Here is a 23,884-nt window from a genome sequence, read left to right as displayed (position 1 = left end):
ATATCCCACCTCCCGCAAATCCATTTTAATATTATCTTCCCATCTACGTCTCGGTCTCCCTAGAGGTCTTTTTCTCTCCGGCCTCCCAACTAACACTCTATATACATTTCTAGATTCGCCCATACATGCTACATGCCCTGCCCATCTCAAACGTCTGGATTTAATGTTCCTAATTATGTCAGGTGAAGAATACAATGCATGCAGTTCTGTGTTGTGTAACTTTCTCCATTCTCCTGTAACTTCATCCCTCTTAGCCCCAAATATTTTCCTAAGCACCTTATTCTCAAACACCCTTAACCTATATTCCTCTCTCAAAGTGAGAGTCCAAGCTTCACAACCTTTTTTTCACAAGCTTTTACAATTCTAAATCACCTTTATAGACTCATAGCCAAAATAGTTACATTTCTACATAAATAGTGATAAACAAATGTGTTTGTGATCGAAGATGATGCTTACAGTATATTTTGAACTGTATGAGGCAGTGGATCAATGTACTTCTATGTTCGAATCTGCATCGCATATTGGTAGAGTCACCAATATTCACATTAATTTGTCCTTGACATTCACATCTAGTCTGCGAACATAACTCCTCTTGTCTTAATTGAAATACGAGTACAACGCCCTCCCACACAGGACTTGTAAGTATTAATATTTTAACAAGCTCATGGTAGATGAAACAGACCTAGAAACTGCTATTAGAGAGAAATCTTTTATAAGAATATATAAAAAAATATATCTGATCTTTTACTGGTATTTCTAATCATATCTTGATTATTTTGTTGAAATATAATGTTGTATAATCTAGGCTACTTTTATCTAGCAGTATGTAGAGGATTTCACATTGGTTGACGTTTTATGTATAAAAATAGTTCTGATTTGCAGTAGTATAATATACAGTGGCTCAGTGTGAAACTTATACTGTGAAGTTATAACTAGTATTCAGTCCAGTAAAGAATGAATATAGTGATTCACTGATCTCAAATCTGCCTGCTCTAATGCCTGAAGTATTAAAGTTAGTATTAAAAATACTAATTTCGTAGAAGAACACATTCAAGGTAAATTAAATAACGTATTTGTGTTCACAGTTATAATCCAGGGTCAAAGTGAAACTGGTACACTACACTTAAAAAGGAAATAAATATGGTACACACAATGTTAATCCCTTATTAGCACTTTAGTTTTTCTCCTGTGTAGACGTGCTTCTCTCCAAGAGAGAACTGCTAGTTGAAGACTATCATGGGCCGTGAATAAGGGCAGAGGTCTATTGCTGAAAGTAAGACGTACATACATCATCATCAGCAGGGCATATCTTTAAGAGACATCACCTAGTTAGTGAAAAGATCGAATTCAATTGTGCAGGATGTTGAAAACGTTTTAAAAAACAGAAAACAACAGTGAAAAAACAAAGAGAGAGCTCCAGAAAAATCTTTAGTAATAGGGATGAACATTGGTTTCTCAACAAAGTGACGGTTAATATAAATGTATCTGCACCTAAGTTGGCTGTAGAGTGTTTAGGGGAGAAATGTAATCCTGAAACAGTTAGAAATGTGCAAATCAAGCTTTCAGGTATAAACCACTGTAAAGTTGATTTCAATAATTTCGAGGGAAAAATTGTTCCAAGACCGGGCATCGAGCCTGGAACCTTTGGTTAAACGTACCAACGCTCTACTAACTGAGCTACCTGGGAACTCTACCAGACACCGATCCAATTTTTCCCTCTATATCCACAAACCTCAAAGTGGGCTGACAGCGTCAAGCAACCAAAACTGAGTGTACACTAACTCTGTGTGACTTAAATTGTGGTTTTCTGTTAACGAACAGTGACGTGTATTATGTAAATCAAGCTTTCAGGTATAACCTCCTGTAAAGTTGATTTGAATAATGTCAAACAACCAACACTGAGCGCACACTAACTCTGTGTGACTTAAATTGTGGTCAGGCAACCAACACTGAGTGCACACTAACTCTGTGTGACTTAAAATCAACTTTACAGGGGGTTATACCTGAAAGCTTGAGTTCCATAATACACGTCACTGTTCGTTAACAGAAAACCACAATTTAAGTCACACAGAGTTAGTGTGCACTCAGTGTTGGTTGCTTGACAGCTGTCAGCCTACTTTGAGGTTTGTGGATATAGAGCTCAGTTGCTAGAGCGTTGGTACGTTTAACCAAAGGTCCCGGGTTCGGTGCCCGACCCTGGAACAATTTTTTCCTCGAAATTATTCAGTTAGAAATGTATTTATAAAAACAACCACCACATCTGAGTAGCGAGGAAGAAACCTTTCATTTCAGCAGGAGAACAGTATAATTTGGTGAAGAGCAAATAAATGAGGATTTTGAATTTTGGAAAACGATTGTATTCACTGATGAGAGCAAGATAAACTGTTTTGGTTCATCTGAAGGATTTATGTGTGGCATAATTCGAATATGGAACTCCAAGGGAAAAATCTAAGATACTCTATGAAACACGGTGGAGTATCAGGTATGCTATGTGGTTGTATGGCTGCTAGTGGGGTCGGTAATTTAGAGTTCATTGAGGACACCATGGACCAGAATGAATATTCAAACATTTTCAAAAAGAACGTGAAGCCTAATACACAGAAACTAGGGCTAATTAAGAGATTCAGATTTTATAAGGACAATGATCCGACATGTAAGGCCCTGAAAGTACGCAGTTGGCTTCTTTATAACTGTCCCAAAGCATTGGAAACCTCACCCCAGTTACCAGATATGCAGTAAATGTAATGCAACACTTATGATCCGGACTAAAAGTTAAAATAGAGCAGCACACCATGAAAAGCAAACAAGATTTGAAGAAAGCTATATTAAAAGAATGGTTAGGTCATCTCATTGTGAAAATTTGGTAAAATCTATTGGAAGAAATTATCAATAATAAAATATTTCCAACAAAATATTAATGGTAGTTCACTATACGAATTTCACTTTGAACCACTGTAACCGATTCAGGGTAGCTTGGAAATCAGTAACGTTTATGATTTTTTGTTAGTGTTCTTGGTTTTCAATTGATTATGGGAAAGTACTTTTATTTTCATACATATTCAGTTATTATAGATTCCACAGATTTTGCTATTGCATTCCGAATATTAGTTTTGTCTATTCTGTCACGCAAATCCCCTACTAAGATGATTTATTCTAATACAGTACAATGAACAGAATTTTATTCTCCGTTTCCATCTTTTTGTTTGGCTTAGTGTTTTGGTTGGTGACGCACCATTGCATAACCTCCTTGTTATGTTATCCCCTAGTTCATTGCGAAACGTTCGTTATCGACCCATCTGCAATTCATGTTCTTTCTTGACAGTTGTAATTAATTTCATAATAGCTTCATCATCTTATTTCCTTCCCGTATTTATAAAAAAAAAAAACAGTAATTTTGTGCTTCCAGACAGGGATCTAATTGCTCTTACGTTGTAGGTGCCATATAGAATTCCTTTGCCTTGCACCAGATAGGAAGATCTTCGGACACTTGCGTATGTTTACATGTTTGTTTCTTAAATGAAATGAAGATTAGATTGGAATTTTTCCATTGTTGTTAATGTTCACAACCATATGTGAGAAATTTATGGAAAATAACAGTTGACAGTTGCACTATCTCTTGATGTGCCATATGTGAATATTGGTAGTAGTTGAAGGTGGTTATAAGTATCATGGTTACTGGGTCACTTCTGTTAAACTAATAGGAACTTATTTATAGCTACATAATTATAGCAACAGAATAGTTTCTATAATATTTCATGTTTTACATAGGCTACATTAAACAGCGACTCTTGTTGTGAGCAACTTACTGGAAACTTGTGATGTCATTAGCCAATAATCCTATTTTCATTTATTGTGAGCAAAGCATTTTACGAGCCAGGAACTGGAATTCTAAGAAAAGAGGAAATGAAGTGTTTCTTACAGCGACATTCAGAAGAAATAGAAATAGTGCAAAATGTATCCTTAAGTTTAATAATGAGTGGTGTTAAACCTACTCCAATGATAGCCTTGCTCTTTTTTTTTTTTTTACTTGGTTATTTAACAATGTTGTATCAACTACGAGGTTATTTAGCGTCGATGGAATTGGTGATAGTGAGATGATATTTGGCGAGTTGAGGCCAAGGAATCGCCATAGATTACTTGACATTTGCCTTATGATTGGGGAAAACCTCGGGAAAATCCTACCAGGTAATTAGCCCAAGCGGGAATCGAACCCGCGGCTGAACACAACTCCAGATCGGCAGACAAGTGCCTCAGTCGACTGAGTTACGCAGGTGGCTATAGCCCTGCTGATAGTTACCCAAAACATTCCTATTATAAAAGAAATAGAAATACAAGGAATTATTCTTTTTTCTATTATATTTTTTGTGGTATTTGGGTTTTTTCTTCTAATCGTAAACATTTACTACCACACTATTTGAGAAACTAAGGACACTTCCAATCAATGACTAGGAAAAGTTACCTAATTCCGTGATATCCCTAATCCCCTGACACATTTTTTGAATTGAATGTCAGTCAAAGCTTCGACATTTGACTATAGCGCCAGACATTTTTGTCGAAAGAATATATCTTTCACCTACTTTTGAAACATTGGTGAACTTCCAAGCAAGATACCCAATCCTAGGACATTTAGTTTACAAAACATATCACGGAATTAGGCAACTTTATCCTACTTGACATCTTAGGAGTATAAAAATCGTTATTCTAATCCCAAGAATTCTCTTATGAAAAAGTTAAAAAATCCAAAATGGAGACTATTCAAACAAGATACCCTGAAACAGAATGGATTCATACTTACACAGATGGATCACTTACAGATAAAATTGGGAATGGAGGCGCTGGAATTTACAGTAAATTCTTTAGTTTCTAGCTCTTAGACAACTCGGAACTCACATAACATTTTTTAACAATGTGGTGACTTTTAGTGATGCAGATCAACCTTATAAGCAATTACATCAATGGAATCTACATATCGATGGCTCAGAACTAGACTGTTTCAAGTCCATTTTACTACTTTTTTTTTCAGGAGAGCTATTTTAAGCTCCTGACATTCAAAGCTTCATGAAACAATTCGGATTAGTTTCATAGCAACCTTATGTGGAGCTGGAGGAATATTACAATTTTGTTTGATTAATACATGCTGACAAGAACATGGAACACAATGAAACACAGACTTCTTTCCTATAAAAAGTTGGACTTAGAACAGTCTGGTTTTCAGCCATTGATATAGAATATTAATGAATTTTAGAATACTATTAAAATTCTACAACAAGAAATAATAATTCCCGGAACCATCCCATTGTGAAATCCAAGGAAATGAGACAGCAGATTCTTTGGCAAAGAAAGAAAAACATTATAGAGAGCCACCTAACAAATGTTTGCTTTCATACTGTAAAATTATGGATTTATTATATATCCCAGACAAAATTCGAAGAAGAACTACATGATAATAGTCCCTACCCTGGAACATTATATTAAAAGATTGTAGCATCATCCTAGATTTACCTAAGAATTATTCAGTTACAATATTTCGACTAACAACTGTCCACAACTGGCTGGCTGCTCATTTACATAGGATAAACATATATTCATCACCCCGGTATTCTGTTTGCAAGAATCCGATTTCTGTAATGAATGAAAATCATGTAATGAGATGCACAGCAATTATCTAGATAGAAAAGATAGAAGTTGATATTTGAAAACAACTTAAAACTACCACTGGGACACTTGCAGGAAAATAGAGTGTATTTAAGTCTTGAGCATTGGCAAACAACATCAATGGATCAAGGTACAAAAAAAAAGGAAAGTTTCAGTAGTGTAAGGTAAGGATCTTAATGTTATAAAACAAGGCGAGAGTGGTAAGAAAGGTGATGTATGCTGTGAACTTGATTTGGATGAAGAAGGATTACGAATAGTTTATAGAAGCAGTGTTTTGTAAAACAGGAGGAAAAACCCACGTTGTTAATTACTGTGAGTATTGCTTGTGATATAATACTATTGATTATAATATATAGTCCGTATTTTACCACTTTCTCTAGTCCTGTGCATCATACTCTTCATCATGATTATCATCAATCAAAGATTACAACATTTGCTTTGTTCCATTCCCATGTCAGGGCATGTAACAGAAGTAAACAGGTTAAAACTGTTCTCTCCATTTTTTGTGAGGGACGCACATTTCTTCTTCCTCTGAAGCATATTCGTAAATTTGTTTGGGAATGCGTTCATCGTCCATTCTGTTTAAATGTGTTGTCCAGTCATTTCGATATTGGTCAATTAATTTTAAAGCACAAGTAATTTCTACTTCTTGACATGTTTAATCCTTTTTTTTTTATGATTTCTTCTAATGTTTTCATGAGAAACTATAGAGAGATGGGACTGCATCCTTAAGGTTTCTTCTCCAACTTAGTTGAATATTAACTCCTAAAGCAGGATTGCTTCTTCTGCTTGTATCGCATTGCAGTTGCTTGGACCTTCCACCACTCCAGCCATTGAGGACTTCACTTCAGCTCTGGCTGACGTTATACCTCGAGAGACTGACTGGATCCTTGACAGAACTTAGACGCTAAATAATTAATGTTCACCTCCACGACGGAATCTCGTCTGTCAAGTGTTGCCCAGTATATACACATGTAGCAAATTCTCCCCTTATACAGTGTGCTGGGTTAATAGCTTCGTATAATACTATGCCTAAATGTATCGAGAACAGCATTCCAATTTTTGAAAGTAATCTAAAATAAAACAAGAATGCTATAAAGTACAAGGTATCTACTGGTTACCAAAGAAACAAAAAGTAATTATAGGTTAACAACTGTCAAAACTCCGTTGTAGGAGGTTACTAAACCTTACCGCTGTGCTGGAGGCGGAGTCTTCCTCCATTAATCTGAACCATTGAACAGATTGACAAGTCATCTGATGCATCACTGCTACCACTTAAACTTCTAACGAAATTATTCTGTCAGTTTCACTGTCTAATACATTAGCTCTACAAAAATATTGTTCTTAGTAATTTTTAACGTGAGCAACACATTTCTTCCACTTGTCTTTTCCATGTTCTGCGAAAAGGCAGTGACACAATCATTCCTTTACGTTAAGTGGGATTTTTGTTACAAAAATCCAATTGAAAAGACTGGAGAAAACTGATTAAACATTTTAGTCTCTCCTTTAAGAAAATGAAACCAATCAAAACAATAAATGCTTCTTTTTAGAGCACTGTTGGGTTTTGAAGATAAATAATGTTTATGCACGTGTGCTACATGATGGACTGCAAGCAGTCAGACATAAACCTTTAACTAGTGATAATATCTTGTAGACTCATTCTATTAACATGGGTTTTCTTAACATAAAGTATAATCTATTTAGACGATTTCATACACTCATCTTTTTAAGAAAATAAAAGTTATCGTTGATTGATTTTCTACTTGAAAAACATATTTTTTCCACCACTACAATAGTATAAAACAAACCTCAATTAAGAAGTCTTACATTTGTTATATTGCGGCGACTCAAACATCTTAGAAATCTGCTAACATAGTCTTCAATAACAGGTCGACCTGGTTGGCGAGTTGGTATAGCACTGGCCTTCTATGACCAAGGTTGCGGGTTCGATCCCGGGCCAGGTCGATGACATTTAAGTGTGCTTAAATGTGACAGGCTCATGTCAGTACATTTACTGACATGTGAAAGAACTCCTGCAGGACAAAATTCCAGCACATCCGGTGACGCTGATATAACCTCAGCAGTTCCGAGCGTCGTTAAAATAAAACATAACATTTAGTCTTCAACATGCTTTTTTCCTTATTAGAATCTGACTACTACTTTAGAGTTAACCCGTAAGCACACGTGCTGGGGTAAAAAAACCCAGGCATTATTTTATTTGTTGGAAACACTGTCCATCAAGTTTAAATTCATCTTGCTTTTTCAGTATCTTTCTTTCAGATCTTTGTGCATTGTTGTACGTATGATTGAGTTAGTTTTCTTGTGGCTGCACAAGTTTACACATGTTTATATAAAGACTGGGTAAGAAATACCCCGCGCATGTGCTTAAGAAGCAGTAGTAGCGAATAATTTTGATAATGTACCATTTGTATTTTACATTTCAAAATGGACTTAGAGTCTAGACAAAGTCGTCAAATAGTAGGCTGGCTGGATGAAGAAGACGAACAAGAAATTATTCAAGGTGAATCGGAAGATGAAGATGATCATATTTCTGAAAGTGAACATAATACCGATACAGAACAGGAACAGGAACAGGAAGCAGAGAGTAGTGACGACGACTGACGACAATGCTCCACTATCTCAGTTTACTACTTACAAAGGTAAAGACGGGACTTCTTGGAGGAAGAGTGTACACCTCGAAATGTTAAGACCAGAGTGTGCAATATAGTTACTCACCTTCCGGGCTGTAAGAGACAAGCTCGCCAAGCAAAGTTACCACTAGAAACCTGGTCGTGTCTAATAGATGATAACATCATAGATGATATTGTCAAGTACACAAATATTTACATCAGATCTATCCAGAACAACTTCGTTTGCGAACGAGATGCTTCGATAACTGATCAGACTGAGATAAAAGCACTTTTTGGTCTGTTATATTTTGCTGGTGCACTGAGGTCAGCAAAACTCAACGCTAAAGATTTATGGACAACTGATGGAACAGGAATTCCTTTGTTTCCAGCAACAATGGGAATAAACAGATTCTTCTTTCTTTTGCGGTGCCTTCATTTCGACGACATTACTACAAGAGAAATTAGAAAAGCGACTGATAGACTCGCTCCAATAAGAAGTGTTTTTGACTCTATCATAAAGAACTTCCAGAAAAGTTATACAGTTGCTGAATATTGCACTATTGATGAAAAATTGGAGCCCTTCCGAAGACACTGCTTATTCAGACAGTATATCAAAAGCAAATCAGCCAAATATGGCATAAATATTTGGACTAGCTGATTCCCGCACTTTCTATGTGTTGAACTTGGAAATATACTGTGGTATGCAACCAGAAGGCCAATACCGTCAATCAAATTCTCCATCTGATGTGGTCAAACGGCTGATTACTCCTATTAGTGGAACTGGAAGAAATGTTACGTTTGATAACTGGTTTATGAGTATGCCACTTGCCAAAGAACTTCTCAGTGATCACAACTTAACATGCGTTGGAACTGTAAGACTAAATAAACGTGAAATTCCTCCTGAATTTGTGCAGAAAAGACGTGAACAATTTTCCAGTATTTTTGGATTCCAGGATAGACTGACTCTCACTTTCTATGTTCCAAAATCAGGAAATGTTGTTCTAGTAGCTTCCACTATGCATTATGATGATGCAATTGATCCAGACACCAGAGAGGAAAAGAAACCAGAAATAACGTTTTATAATGCTACTAAAGGAGGAATTGATGTAGTGGATGAACTATGCGGTACATACAGCGTGTCCTGGAAATCCCGACATTGACCACTTACCGTGTTTTTTGGTCTTCTCAACATCACAGCAATTAATTCTTTAGTTATTTATAAAACTAACAATGCTACTTCACAAGGACCAATCACCCACCGATCATTTCAGAAGGAACTGGCTCCTGGATTGGTGAAAAATCATTTGGCTCATCGGTTGACATTGAAGAATTTGCCTTTGGAAATCAGATCCACTATTCGAAGAATGAATGGTGTGGAGGAACTAACCCAACCAACACAGAAACGAATGAAGATGTCCTCAAGTCGATGTGAGGTATGTCCTAGGAAGAAGTATCGTAAAACTACTACTTCATGCCCTAGGTGCAACAAGATGATTTGTAAAGAACATTCCGTGCTTTTTTGTGAGGAGTGTGCTGATACCGGAAGTGGTGATAGTGAGTGAGTGGATGAGTGACGCCCATAAATACTTTTTCTTTCATTTTTACATTTGTGTTAGCACTGAGATAAAACATATAGTATTGTGGTGTTTTTCTGTAGAAGACTTTCACTCAAAGTTAGTATTCATATGATTAATTGTTAAATTAAAAATAAATGTTCAAATTACTTTAAAATATTCCTAACAATTATAAAATTATAGCATTTCGGATTTTGTTTTTAGTAACACTTTATTTATTTTGGGGTAAAAAATACCCAACACGTGTGCTACTGCTATAAAATAATGTGCGTGTGCTGCCGGGTTAACAATCAAGAAAGCTACCGGCGTAACTCAGTCTGCTAAGGCGGTTTCCTGCCGATCTGGGTTGCGTTCGGGCGCGGGTTCGATTCTCGCTTCGGCTAATTACCTGGTTGGGTTTTCTTTAAGGTTTTCCCAACCATAAGGCAAATGTCAGGTAATCTATGGCGCATTCACTAGCAACAGTAATTTGGTCCCAACATTAGTGTCCATTCCTAAATCTTGTTATGGAAAGGGAAAATCTTTTCCTTTCTAGGAATGGACAGTCAAACAGGATATGTGAGGCAGTAATCGGCAGTAGTTGCGTTCCTCTTTATAGAGTCCCACTGTGCGTAGGTGCTGATCATTAGGTACTCCACAGCGGTGGACTCGCCTCAATGTTACGATGAATGTTGAATAATACCAAACAGTTCAGTCTGTCTTAGTTCATCGTCGATCTGAGGTAGGTTTTCACACGTCTCAATGTTGAGAATGGCCATTCCATTGTGCAAGTTGTCAATGGCATGACATATAATATGGTGAGTACGGTAGCTCTCTTACATTGGGATAGAAATTCTTCCTAGTTCCGCTATACAGCAAAGCTACTATAGCCGTGATTTCCCCCCCCCCCCTTACAAAATTGAAACCACAAGTGCAGCTCTCTCCTAAACTCTGGAATTATTCCTGGCAGATTCTGTTCATAAACCGTTACAGAGTCCACACCTGTGGAGTAATGGTTAGCACGTCTGGCCGCGAAACCAGGTGGCCCGGGTTCGATTCCCAGTCGGGGAAAGTTATCTGGTTGAGGTTTTTTCCGGGGTTTTACCTCAACCCAATATGATCAAATGCTGAGTAACTTTCGGTGCTGGACCCCGGACTCATTTCAGCGGAATTATCACCTCCATCTCATTCAGACGCTAAATAACTTAAGATGTTCATAAAGTGTCGTGAAATAACCTACTTAGCCGTTGCAGATTGCAAGATGGCATGAATAATTTTATCAGGATCGTGTAAAAGGTTAGGAATCAAGGATTGCAGTTTAATTAGTACATGACTGTGCCTATCACGTGAAAATCGTACTGACAAGTGGCTGAGAAGGTGATCAAGGAAAGGAAGAAATAATAACACAGGTCAGCATGGGTTTAAGTTTTTACCTATCACATCAGAATTTTCCATAAATCTTATATTTTCATTTTATGTATGAAATATAATATTTTCCTTTAGTCTTTTAAATTCATCATTTTTTTTATCAACTACTAGATTATTTAGCGTCGATGAGATTGGTGATAGCGAGATGAGGCCGAGGATTCGCCATAGATTACCTGGCATTCACCTTACAGTTGGGGAAAACCTCGGAAAAAATCCAACTAGGTAATCAGCTCAAGCGGGGATCGAACCCGCGCCCAAACGCAACTTCAGACCAGCAGGCAAGCACCTTAACTGACTGAGCCACGCCGGTGCCCTAAATTCATCAGTTACTGGTAAATATATATTATATTATGTACATTATTTTCTCTCATTTAAAAGAATGTTGCTCTACACCTGGAAAAGAGTAATGTAAAAAGCCTTTAAATATAGGAAATTTCTCCGGTTCATATGTATTATATATACGTCATTTTTCTTTTGTCAAATCGAATATTGCTCTGTACCAGGAACTGCACTACTGGTAAAGAAAACCATAGCAAGGGACTACATTACGGGAACAACACTTAGTACCAAGATCTGCACAAGGAGTAAAATAACATTTCAAGAATTATTCCAAGTAAATGTATAGATATACATTATATTCCTACCTTGAAAATAATGTTGCTCTACACCAGGACAACAGTACGAGTAAAAAGCCTTTAAACTCTAGGAAATTTCTCCGATTTATATATATTATATAAACGTCATTGTTCCTTTCTTAAATCAAATATGCTGTCTACCAGAGACTACATAGCCGGTAAAAAAACATGGCAAGATAATAATCCCGGTAAATATAATCATTACATAATTTGTGTGTGTATATATATATATATATATATATATATATATATATATAGGGACATAATTTTGTTTTTACTAATAGAAATGTGTCAAATGTGTGTGCACGGGTATGAACGGGCAGGCGATCGCAGCATTGGCTGGCCGGCTAGTGGGCGTAATACTGGTGCCGATCACGGGTGCAGGTACATGTTTCAGTCGGTGTTGACGCTCACTTTTATAATGCAACATAACATGTTCCATGTGTACTTTCAATGCTCACAATCGATGCTGAAAATGACCTCCACCTGCTGCAACACACACCTGACATCTTCTTATGAAAGAATGGACAGCATTCTGAAGTTCCATAGCAGTGATGGCTTCGATTTCCTCTCTCATGTAGCGTTTCAGGTCAATGGAATGAGGATTTTTCCTGTACACCCTACCTTTCAATGTTCCTCACAAATAAAAGTCGGAGGATGTCAGATCGGGGCTTCGTGGAAGCCACAAATTCTTACTTATGATTCTTTCATCACCACCAAAAATACGACGCAATTCCCTCATTGACACTGCAGCTGTGTGAGGAGTAGCGTAATCCTACTGAAAATAACTGGTCATGCGTTCAGTATACTTGAGTTCTTCAAATAAGGGGTCAAGAATTTGATTGACATATCACTCACTGTAAATTGTATCCTTATGAAAAATTGGGCCAATAATACGGTGTCCATTAACCGCAAACCACACCCTAATCCCCCTCTTCATGTAAGAGGTTTTCAAGGACTTGGCTACATCAGGTTTGTGGTCACTGTAATACCGGTAATTTTGTGAACACACATGTGCATTTAAATAAAACCACGACTTATCACTGAAAAAATGCATTTTGCATCCAGTTCCCCATAGTTCACCTTTTCTAACATCTAGTTACAAAATCGCAATCTCTTATTCGGATCTGGCTGATGTAATGCGTGCAGTACTGATATTTTATATGGCTTTTGTTGCTATTCGTGCAGACGACACACATACTCTAGTTTCCTATGATAAATGTTTTAGAGATTTTTGGGGAGTATGTTCTAATTTCTCTCTAATCTGATCTAATTTGTCTGCTGTAAGAACACGACGATGTCTGTTGACTTTTTCATTCTTTAGGGGCCTGTTTCTTTTAATCTTTTAGCTTGTCTCTTAATTGTATTAGCATTAGGCATAGGCCTTCCTGGAAACTTTACTCGAAATTTACGGTGTGTTTCAGAACACGACTTTCTGCTTTTCATAAAAGTATTGTGTGGATATACACACGTTCACGCAATGAGAATTGGTCTCTAGGCATGGCACAAATCACAATAACCACAATCGCTTTGCAAATGTACGTCCGTGCGCGTGACAAGCTACTCGCGAATTAAAGATAACAGAGACAGTGGATGGGAGCAGCGGAGTATGACGGGACCACTGTAGTCGCATCGCTGTTATTTCCAGCATGACTCTTCCTCTTTACTTATGCCTTAGGAAGTGAAGGCTCTATAGAGTCTAGGTAGGTAGTATCGTTCGCCATTTTTGTTCTTTCGTTGCCGAGCTACCAGACGAGGAATCTATTTGCCGCACCGTTAAACATTATTATGTCGTAGCTCCTATGATAATAAATCGGACGCACTGTAATTGAGCAAATAATTGAGCGGCAAATAACGTCCTTGTGTGCTTTCTGCGAACGTCTACGAAAGAGCCAAAATGGCGGGCGATTATTTTATGTATTTATCGAGCCTTAGGAAGTGCATGTCATCAGCAGCGAATCACACAACGCTTAAATGTAGCCGACCTGATTGGCTGCCGGAAATGAGAGCGACAGGACTATAGCCACACAGCCAGCCAGCCTACGCCACGATCGGCCACACGTTCATACCTGCGCACACACATTTAACAACTCTGTACTTAATACTTTTGGATTAACGGTTGAGAACCGAAAAAACTGTTACCCCCTTCCACAACCAGAATTTGATGATATTGGTGTAAATAAAAACAAATCACTTTACTAAGTATAGGAGTGAAGAAAAGTAGTGCAACCATTCACGTAAACTAGGAAATATTACAATTTAGAGTTTAATAATTTTCGTTAGGTTTCTATTTAATCATAATACAGTACGGTACAATATTAACAGTAAGTATTTTTACTGACTAACTATCCAGGCGAACGTATTCACGTATAGTATAGTATAGTACTGTTTACAACACATTAGCATACAATAGGGAGAGCGCATTTAAATTGAAAAAATAATCAAAATCTCGACATTTAAACAAATTGTTGAAAATTGTGGCCGTTCATTTCGATACAGGCTTCAAGTCTCTTGTGCATTATACCGAAAACCTTTTTAAGCGTATCTTTTGAAATTGTATGTTTTCTTGAATGTAAAGCATTAATTCTTCTATTGTTGTACGATGTTTAGCAAACACTTGCAGTAACTCCAAAAGAATTAATGCAAAGCACTCAAATCAGGCGACAAAGGAAGCCATAATTCTGCGCCTTTTGAAATAATTCTGTATCCACTCTATAACAGAGTACCATTCGTACTGTAAATTCAATCTTCACTTCTGCCCAATCCGCACAGTTAAATTTACGCAGATATGCTGTCTACTGTACGTCCAAGTGGTTATGTTGCAGGGTCGTAGAAAGGGAGAAAATTACATGATAGTTACGAGCTCTTTTATTTAAATTATTTTGAGCAGTTGTAATAACACTACATAGACGTCAAATTCCTAAAAACAAATGTTTTCAGAAAAAAGCTAAGACAGCCTAGCCACTAATTTTTTACAGAGAGACCAGCAGAAACGGGTAGGGGAAACCGGGATGTGATGCAATCAAATGGACGCACAGTACCTGTGCGAAAATATGAATGAATAATGAATGCTCTTTCTTTACTGGAAAATGCGACCATATTTCTGGAACGTACTCTACTCACTCACTCAGTACTGTTTAAGTACTATGACCGTAAGAAGACTTTGAGTGCATTCAAAAACTCAGATACAATAAAAATTGAAGTAAAAATAAAATTATGTATATATATATATATATATATATATATATAATTTTATTTTTATATATACTTTTATTATATATATATATATATATATATATGCATATACAATTATATACATTATGCATTTCCAAATGCATAGTCATTTTCATAATACCACTTATGGCATTAGAATCCTCATAAAGAGAAATATTTTCCATTGATTTCGCACTTATACGACAGTGTAGAATATAATTAGGTTAATCGATTTTAAGGGCAGCTTACTTGTCTTTGAGAAGCATTTCCATTAACCTAGATATGCCTGAAATATTTTTTGGCAACTTCTGTATATTTTACAAATGAATTAGTATAATATAGCCTATACTATATATATTTCAAACATTATTTACTTAAAATTTAAAGGTTACATTTTAAAAGGACAGTAGGCAAAGTAGCATACATTTTGAAGAACTGAATACTATGCTTATGTGAAAGGAAACAATGCCAAAGTTGTAATTTACAATTATTATTATTATTATTATTATTATTATTATAATGTTGTTTATTATTACTAATATTATTCTGAAGATTGATTCATTATGGCGACATCCATTTTATACACTTTTATATTTAACATTACCTACACAGCATCCTACAAATTTTGAAACAGAAAGGATTTCTTTATCATAACATGATATCCTTGCAACACAATTATAAAATTAGTTCATTTTGATGTGGTATTTAGAGAATCAGTTAACATGTAAAGCTGCATTACATTTCTTACAAATCATGGACACCTGTGACAAACTCTGCATCGAGTCTGTTTTCCCTGATATGATTATGTGATCCATTCTGTCAAATCTTGAATCCATATTTTTCGGGTTGGATCCTCGGCCTCTTTTGCTAGCACATTCTATTGTCTTGTATTTGAGAAGAGACAAAGCGACCCTTTGACGAAAGGTCAAATTATCAAGTTTGTCTCCTTTGTATTATTTTGTGAATCTGTGATGAATTTTGTTCCGCAACATCAAACATAATATGTGCAATGAGTGGATAGTATAATTTTCCCCTCTACTTGATATGCGGTAAAGACTAATTTTCTGGTCAATGCGATCAACCCCTCCAGTCCCTTTGTTGTATGTATAAATGGTATGGTGAAATTGAAATGCTTTCCTTGTTCTTGCGAGAGAATCTTGTTCGATGATGCAGAGACTACTGCAACTGCGTTGGAAGCAACAGCATTATTATCGTTCCATTTTGTAATTAATTTTCGTTTTTTCGTGAGTTTTGATTCAAAGTAGCCATGGGGTTTGTTTCTAATTTCATCCTTTTTCATGACAGGGCACTTGGAAGTTCGATTTTTCCTTATTGTTCCAGTTCCATTTAAATTTCTCCTATGGAGTACTGCAATCAGACGTACAGTACTAAAGAGATTGAAAAAGACACATAATTTTAAAATATGTGGGCATTTTCCTATTGCCCTTTTAAAAGGACACAAGTTTTCGTCATTGTAATGTCGCAACGAATTGATATCTCAAATGTATTAATATGTAACGTAATACTCGTATTTATTTTTATTAGGAGTCACTTGATCTGTAACATCCTATAAAATAATTTCGAACCGTAACAACATTTACCTTTTATATCTGATTTGCGTTTCGAATGCCATAGATAAAATAACGTCCACACTTCAAATTCAACAATGACCAGAACTCACATTACCACACCTAGCAAGCCTCTAAATAAGACCAGTAATAGTAACACCTGTGAAGAAGTAAATGTAGAGAGGGAAATTTAAAACATTGATCACTGTCCTTTTAAAAGGACAATAGACAAATCTGGGTTAAGGTTTGCATATATGCGTGCAGTAATTGGCTGCGAGATTTTCCTCTTTTTGAAAAGCATTTTTAAAAGTATCGCATTTGAAAAGTTTTCCGCCCATCTACATGCAATACATATTCTCATATATTCCGTATTTGAAAATTTTTTCTCTCACATATTGCATTTCTATGCTATTCAGGACGTGTGTTTGTGTGTATGGATTTTGAAATTCTGACTGTAAGAAGCATTTCCCACAAGTAGGGCATTTGAATGGATATTCTTCCTTGTCCGTGCGTACATTAATCATACATTCTGCAAATTTCAACAAATTCTTCCAGCATGTGTCGCATTTGAATAGACTTTTGTCCTGTGTGTGCGCGAGCAAACTGTTCGTGACAAAGACAGGTTCTGATCAATTTTCCCCTCATGTATCGAATTTCAGTTGCTCTTCGCATCTGTGCGTGCGAATATGCTTTGAGAGAGAACCCGGCCAAGAGAAAGTTTTACAACAAATATCACATTTGAATGGCTTTTCGCCAGAATGCGTGCGTAAATGAGATGTAAGAACGCCAGACTGAGAGTAAGTTTTCCCACAGATAAGGCATTTGAATGGCTTTTCACCAGAGTGCGTGCGTAAATGAGCTTTAAGAACGCAGGACTTTGCAAAACATTTTTCACAGGTATCGCATTTAAATGGTTTTTCACCAGAGTGTGTGCGCAAATGGACCTTAAGAGAACCCGACATTGTGAAACATTTACCACAGATATCGCATTTGAATGGCTTTTCGTCAGAGTGAGTGCGCACATGGATCTTTAAAGAAGTCGATAATGAGAAACATTTCCCACAAATATCGCATTTAAATGGCTTTTCGCCTGTGTGCGTACGTACGTGGATTTTTAACTCTGTCGAAGTTGAAAAAACTTTCCCACACTCAAGGCATTTAAAAGGCTTTTCGCCTGTGTGCTTGCGTATGTGGAGTCTAAGATTACTCGACTTCGAGAAAAGTTTGCCACAAGTACTGCATTTGAATGGCTTTTCGCCAGTGTGAGTGCGTGAATGAGTTCTAAGAGAACTAGATTGTGAGAACATTTTTCCACAGGTATTGCATTTGAATGGCTTTTCGCTACTGTGTGTAAGTATATGACTTGTAAGGCAGACCTTTTTTGAGAAAAGTTTACCACAGGTATCGCATATGAAAGGTTTTTCGCCAGTATGCGTACGGACATGAGTTCTAAGAGAGCTTCGCTTTGAAAAACACTTCCCACAATTATCACACTTGAATCGCTCCGCTCCTGTGTGCGTACAAACATGGAACTTGAGATGTGTCGATTCTGAAAAACTTCGCTCACATGTATCGCATTTGAATAGCTTATCTGCAGCGGGTGTGCTTACAGCACTTCTGGAATTTCCTGATTCTGACAAAGGCTTAGAATACCTGTCACTTATGAACAGCTCCTCGCTCTTGTGTGTCTGTACATGTGCTCTAACAGAGCACAATTCTGAGAACAATTTCCCACAGGCGTCGCATTTGTATGCCCATTTGTCGGTTTGACTGCAAGACTCTGAAAGCAAATTGTTCTTTCTTGTACGCAAGTGGTCATAAATCTGTGGATAAGATGTGCTGTCAGAAGAAAGGTTCTGAGAGGAGACACAGTTTGTTGGACGTGTGTGTTTCTCCTGCAGTGTTCCAATCCTTTCTGTGTACGAAATGCTGTAACAAAAAAGATCCCATTACTGAGTGACGCGACCCTCAGGTCAAAAAGAATAATCAAAATCGTACCAATTGGTGGAATGTAATAAATTCTTCTGTTATAAACTGGTAAGTAAGCATTTTGGATTGAAATTCAGAGCAAGAATTTCAATCTTCTTACTCTGTGCTGACGTTCCATTCCATCGATATTGCAAGTCATATTTCATATTATGAAACAAAATAACGATTGCAAATACCTTTGTGTGACTGAGACATACTCTGCCTCAAACTATAACATTTATATGCCTATTCTTTCCCTATCTAAAAGAGTTAACGATTGAACGTCCTGAAAGACTGCACATTTAAACTGTTATTCTTCGGTTTTTCAAATTTCTGAAAACCATTTCCAAGGCTTATTCACAGCAAGGTTTATCCTCCACAATAACTCGCTCTTGTCTATTGTATCACTAATGCTACCACAGCCATCTAAGTAGTGATGGTCGACTTATAAGAGACCTCGCAGTTATCTTGCTATACATTATGATAAAACGTAAGATTAGTGCTCCACGTCATCATTCATTTCAACCAGCGAAACTTGCTCAAAACAAATAGATACAACTACACTCACCTCTCAGTCAAGACTTCAGATTCCTTTGTCGTTACTTCCAGCATAGTCTCCTCTTTTACTGTAGACACGGCAAATGACACTTCCTGCAAAAAAATGAATAGGAGTATAACGGAGAGGATGGTAGCATTTCTGGTGGGAAATAAACACAAGGTGTGTCCTATCTTACAGAAAGTGAACTGAAATATCACCCACAATGAAGGCTGTAACTAATGTAATCATAAATTTAATGTTATGACGACGTTCTTAAGGAATTATACTAACCAGTAATCTACTATATCTACAATTATAAAGAAAACTGCTTATGTCATGTCCAAAACTGGGAAGACTGCCGAAAGACATAACTCGCTATCAACCACGAAGAAAAGGATGAATAGGATGTCCAATGAAACAATGGACAGAAAATAACAACACAATAATGCGCCACATAGCCGTACCTTCTTATAAGGGGATGGTATCTTAGTATACTAGATATCGTTGTCGCTGGTTGGAGAACCAAACCATGTGCGTTACAGAGAAGGGTATGAGACATGTTGATATACGAAATTTAAGGCATAGTGGTCAATCACATTCATGAGCATTATGATGTTCCTTAACCAACATATACATGAGTGTTATATTGCAACGTCTCTCCATTGTTTTTCTTTTTGAGGAACTAGCTAACAAATAAGGAAAAGGCTATCGACAAGTACCACTTGTCTGGAAACGACGTGTATGATACACACCGACCAGCAATGGAATTAATCGCTCCAGCAATAGTAGTGAAACTATTGGCGATATCTTCGCAGAGGAAACTTCACGTCAAATTGATCTTATAAAATTTAAATAAATCAAGAAGGAACTGTTGGAGGAGGTCTAACTGTGGGTCCATACACTCGCCCATGATTAAGCACTATCGTCCAATGAGGACATAGACAACGACTTTGGAGATGACACCTCAACATATGACAAGGTACAACGTCACGAAAGTAGCAGTTCCTCATACGCACCATCACGAAAGACGGCGCAAACTGAATTTTCAGATGGATACTTGGTGAATGCATAGAAATTTTGGGAAAAACAACCGAGGGTGAAAGACAGCAACGTCGTCCTTCCCCAACTGTGATTTCCAGGGTTGGCCACTGACTCGTCTTCTTGAGTGAATTTCAATACAGTTATGGCCCTAAAGTGAAGAATAAAGAACAAAGCAGTCCTGCACAAGTTAGAACAAGGTCTGAAGACGTCCGCTGTTGTCACAAAACATACCTGATGCAACAGTTAAACAATGAAGTGTTTGAATATTTTATGAAAATGCGTGCACAGCATGCTATTTATCCAAGACTAAACAATTAAGCTCTGGGTAATGCAAATAAAGAAGCGCATTAATGTCCACAATCAGTTGCATTTTTTAAGGCTCCGATTCCTCAATCACAAAGTTCAAGAGGGCTTAACAAGATTGTTTTGCTGACATTAACTCACAAATATGGCAAAGCATTTTGCCTGTAATCCACGATGTTGGAGGGGAATGCGAAAGACTTTGTCGATAATGTGCGAATGTGTACAGCAACGCACCAGATTCACAATGAGTATGTGCTTAATGCCGACCAGTCGCGCTTCGAGAAGGAACTTCATTCAGGATGAACCCTTGCTGTGAAAGGAGTGAAGCCCATCTTTGGGACAGCAGGTTCCATTTCTGCAACAACACATTCCTACATGACAATATCAGGGATCACAATGGCTGGAACTCTTCTACCGCACATGTATGTTCTAGTGTCTGAAGAAACGGGGAAATTCCCTGCAAACATGACTCTTAATCTGCCAAACATCAAAGCCTATCCTGTTAAGTTAGCAAACAGCCGGTTATGATACTACTCATCCTGGATATTTCCAAACACCTCTCTAATATTGCTTTGAATCGAGTCCCCTTCAGGAATGTTGTAGAGAAGGGATGTAACAATAGCATGTAATGTCATATAGGTAATAAAAATTAAAGGTGCGTTTTGTAATAAACTGAAACTGCATTAATGTTCTGACAAAACAAAAATATAATTTTATTGCCTTTATAGTGTACTACAGCTGATATACTATGTTAGTAAACTGATATGTAATTTTCGTTGGATCTTCCATTTCTCACTCTGCATTCACTTTACATTCAGGTTAGTAAACAATGGCGTACCACTACGTATAACACAGGTCTCAATGCTGTCGTTCTTCCACCTCGAATTCGGTTGACTTTACTTGGACCATATGGAGTGGTATCTTGGTGTACCGGCCATAGGATATACAGGGTCTGGCAGAGAAACCTGACGGTTTTTAAATTGAAATAAGAACTACACGGAATGGTTTATATTCAATATTTTATTTTAGAATTACAGTTTAACTCAATGCATTTACTGTCAATACATTGTTTGAGCCTCAACAATAGAAATAACAACAGTTTCAAAGGATTGCGCATAAGTGCATGGAGTGGGGACTGCGAGAGAGAGAAGGCAGGACGGGACAGTGGCAGCAGTGACTGACCTTGACCACATGTTTTCACCATTTCAGTCAGAATGGAGCGCTGGTCGGTACAACATCGAGATGTTTGGAGCTAGAGTGATCTCACACCGAGGGGACGTTCAATGGCCTCCAAGATCCCCCAACCTCAACGCTTGCGATTACTTCCTTTGGGGTTATCTCAAGAGTAGAGTGTACCAGGACCGACCAAGGACAATTCAAGAATTGAAGCGGAACATTAGGACTGAAGTGGCAGCAACTTCTCCAAACGTTTTGCAGCGAGTAATGCGGAGTCTCCCATTGAGGCTCCAAGAATGTGCTGACAATGATGGACACCATCTTCAGAATACAATTTTCAAAAAGTAAAGCAGTTTATGCAAATACCTTGAGTTAAACTGTAGTTCAAAAATAAAATATTGAATATAAATCATTTCGTGTAGTTCTTATTTCAATTTAAAAACCATCAGGTTTCTCTGCCGGACCCTGTAGTATCACATTATGTCGAGCAGCGATAATCTGTCTGCGGAGGACCGCATTGTTTTCTGACCTATTGCAATAGACCTGTGCTTTCAGGTGTCCGATAGAAATGTACAGGTGTGAGGTCCGGCGAGCGAGAGGGTCAGAATATAGGCCCCGACATGGTCAATCCATCTCAGTAGAGAGGTAAGCTGGAACAAAGCCTGTACCATGACGTCATTACGTGCTGGTGTGTCATCCATTTGTAGCCAGTAATGCGTTATAAGCTACAACAGGACATCATCTAAAAGGTGACTGGCTATTATTAGACGAGTCTGCGTGAACTCCAAGAAACGTTCTCCACTGACACTGCCTTCCAGAAACACTGGTCGAATAATATGACCCCCTAAAACATACCTGGACATCGTGCCTCAATTGAGAATTTGTGCCTCACTGACCTTCACAGAGATTATTGCTCTGAGTGACATCATCTTCACAGATCCCTTCTCTCCCTCACATAGCTCCTAGGCGTGGGCAGGTTCTATATCAGTTTCATAAGCAATATCAGTGGTGGCATAATGGCATTATCAAAGCAGTGTGTATGCCTTAGAAAACGATTTTTTCATGAGAAATGGAAGAGTTTTTTTGCTGTTCAGAAGGGGAGAACATACGATGTATGTTATGCTCGAAAATCCTATTAGGCATTAATAAATTTAATATACAACGACATTACTCCTTATGTCATAAAGAACATGCTGAATTAGAAGGTAAGACAAATTAAATGTTATTTTTCGTGCTATTCCGAAGAAAATTTATGATCTTAACATTTGCATAGTATACTAAATACGACATTATACCTTAAACACGCTGCATTAAAAGGTATCCTACGAGGAATTAAATGTTGTTTGTATCTATTATTTCCAAAAGAAATTTATAAAAAAAATATCAAATGTGCGTAGAAAACTAAATATGATATTCTGAAATTATTTTAGGTCGAGAACGTGCAAATCTATTAAGTAATCTTGAGAAACGCCAGAATATTCAAGAAAATAAACGTAGACAACGTGATGGAATATTATTGGCTAGTTACGCAATTTCTCGCCTGTGATTTAAATCTATTCAATGATGGAGAAATAGTAAAGAGATTTATGATTAAAGCTGCCGAATTAATTTGCCAAGTTGAATAAAAGTTTTCGAGTCTGTCACGTTAACCAAGCGCTTTCCTAATAATTCGCCACTGACCGCCTTAGCGATTACGATAAGGTGACGCAGGTCACAGCAGTTTATATTTTCCATCCTTTTCTGCAGTCTCCTCTCCTAGTAAACAAACTATTTCAAATCGAGTGCCTCACGTAACCGAAAATTGTGCCCATGTATGCCCTAAAATATCACATCATATATTCAGCTTCCACCGAATCTGGGTACCGGTATAATGCTCGTAGAAACATAGAAGATTGCAATCTACTCAGTACCCCGTGTTGTGTCAGTTTATGGCGCCAGTATTGGTGAAGGTACATTTAACTGATCAAAGAACTTGGCGAATGAAATTCAACTGTTTCTGAAGACAGCATATCATCGCATTCCAATAGATAATTTTGGTTTCAAAGTCAGTTTTTGCTAATGCTTGAACCAACCGAACTTTGTATGGGTGCCATTTTCGTCTTTGGAATATTCGAGGAAAGGAAGTCTTGCTGATTCCCATATCGACTACAGTTTGTCCGATGCTCATGTGGAGATT

General features: G+C 37.3%; 2 protein-coding genes across 4 annotated transcripts in view; one reads left to right on the top strand and one right to left on the bottom strand.

Annotated features, from left to right (window-relative positions):
- Positions 1-22,120, top strand: part of LOC138692967 (uncharacterized) — a 38,475-nt gene extending 16,355 nt beyond the window's left edge. For 2 of the 3 annotated variants that reach the window (XM_069816389.1, XM_069816390.1), the window contains exon 4: positions 21,742-22,120. In XM_069816389.1, coding sequence (XP_069672490.1) covers positions 21,742-22,056 — 315 coding nt within the window. In that variant the 3' untranslated portion in view covers positions 22,057-22,120. Of the gene's footprint in view, positions 1-6,460; positions 10,440-21,741 lie in introns of those variants that run through there. The other variant, XM_069816391.1, reaches the window with a different exon arrangement.
- The window catches only part of LOC138692966 (zinc finger protein ZFP2-like), a 40,573-nt gene continuing 31,918 nt past the window's right edge, over positions 15,230-23,884 (bottom strand). Inside the window, exons 4-5 of the mRNA XM_069816388.1 lie at positions 19,219-19,301; positions 15,230-18,611 (exon numbers count right to left, since the gene is read on the bottom strand). Coding sequence (XP_069672489.1) covers positions 17,324-18,611; positions 19,219-19,301 — 1,371 coding nt within the window. The 3' untranslated portion in view covers positions 15,230-17,323. The remainder of the gene's footprint in view (positions 18,612-19,218; positions 19,302-23,884) is intronic.

Source organism: Periplaneta americana, chromosome 17 (assembly GCF_040183065.1).
Source record: "Periplaneta americana isolate PAMFEO1 chromosome 17, P.americana_PAMFEO1_priV1, whole genome shotgun sequence".
Lineage (NCBI taxonomy): Eukaryota > Metazoa > Arthropoda > Insecta > Blattodea > Blattidae > Periplaneta > Periplaneta americana.
This window is presented reverse-complemented; position numbering and strand designations above follow the sequence as displayed.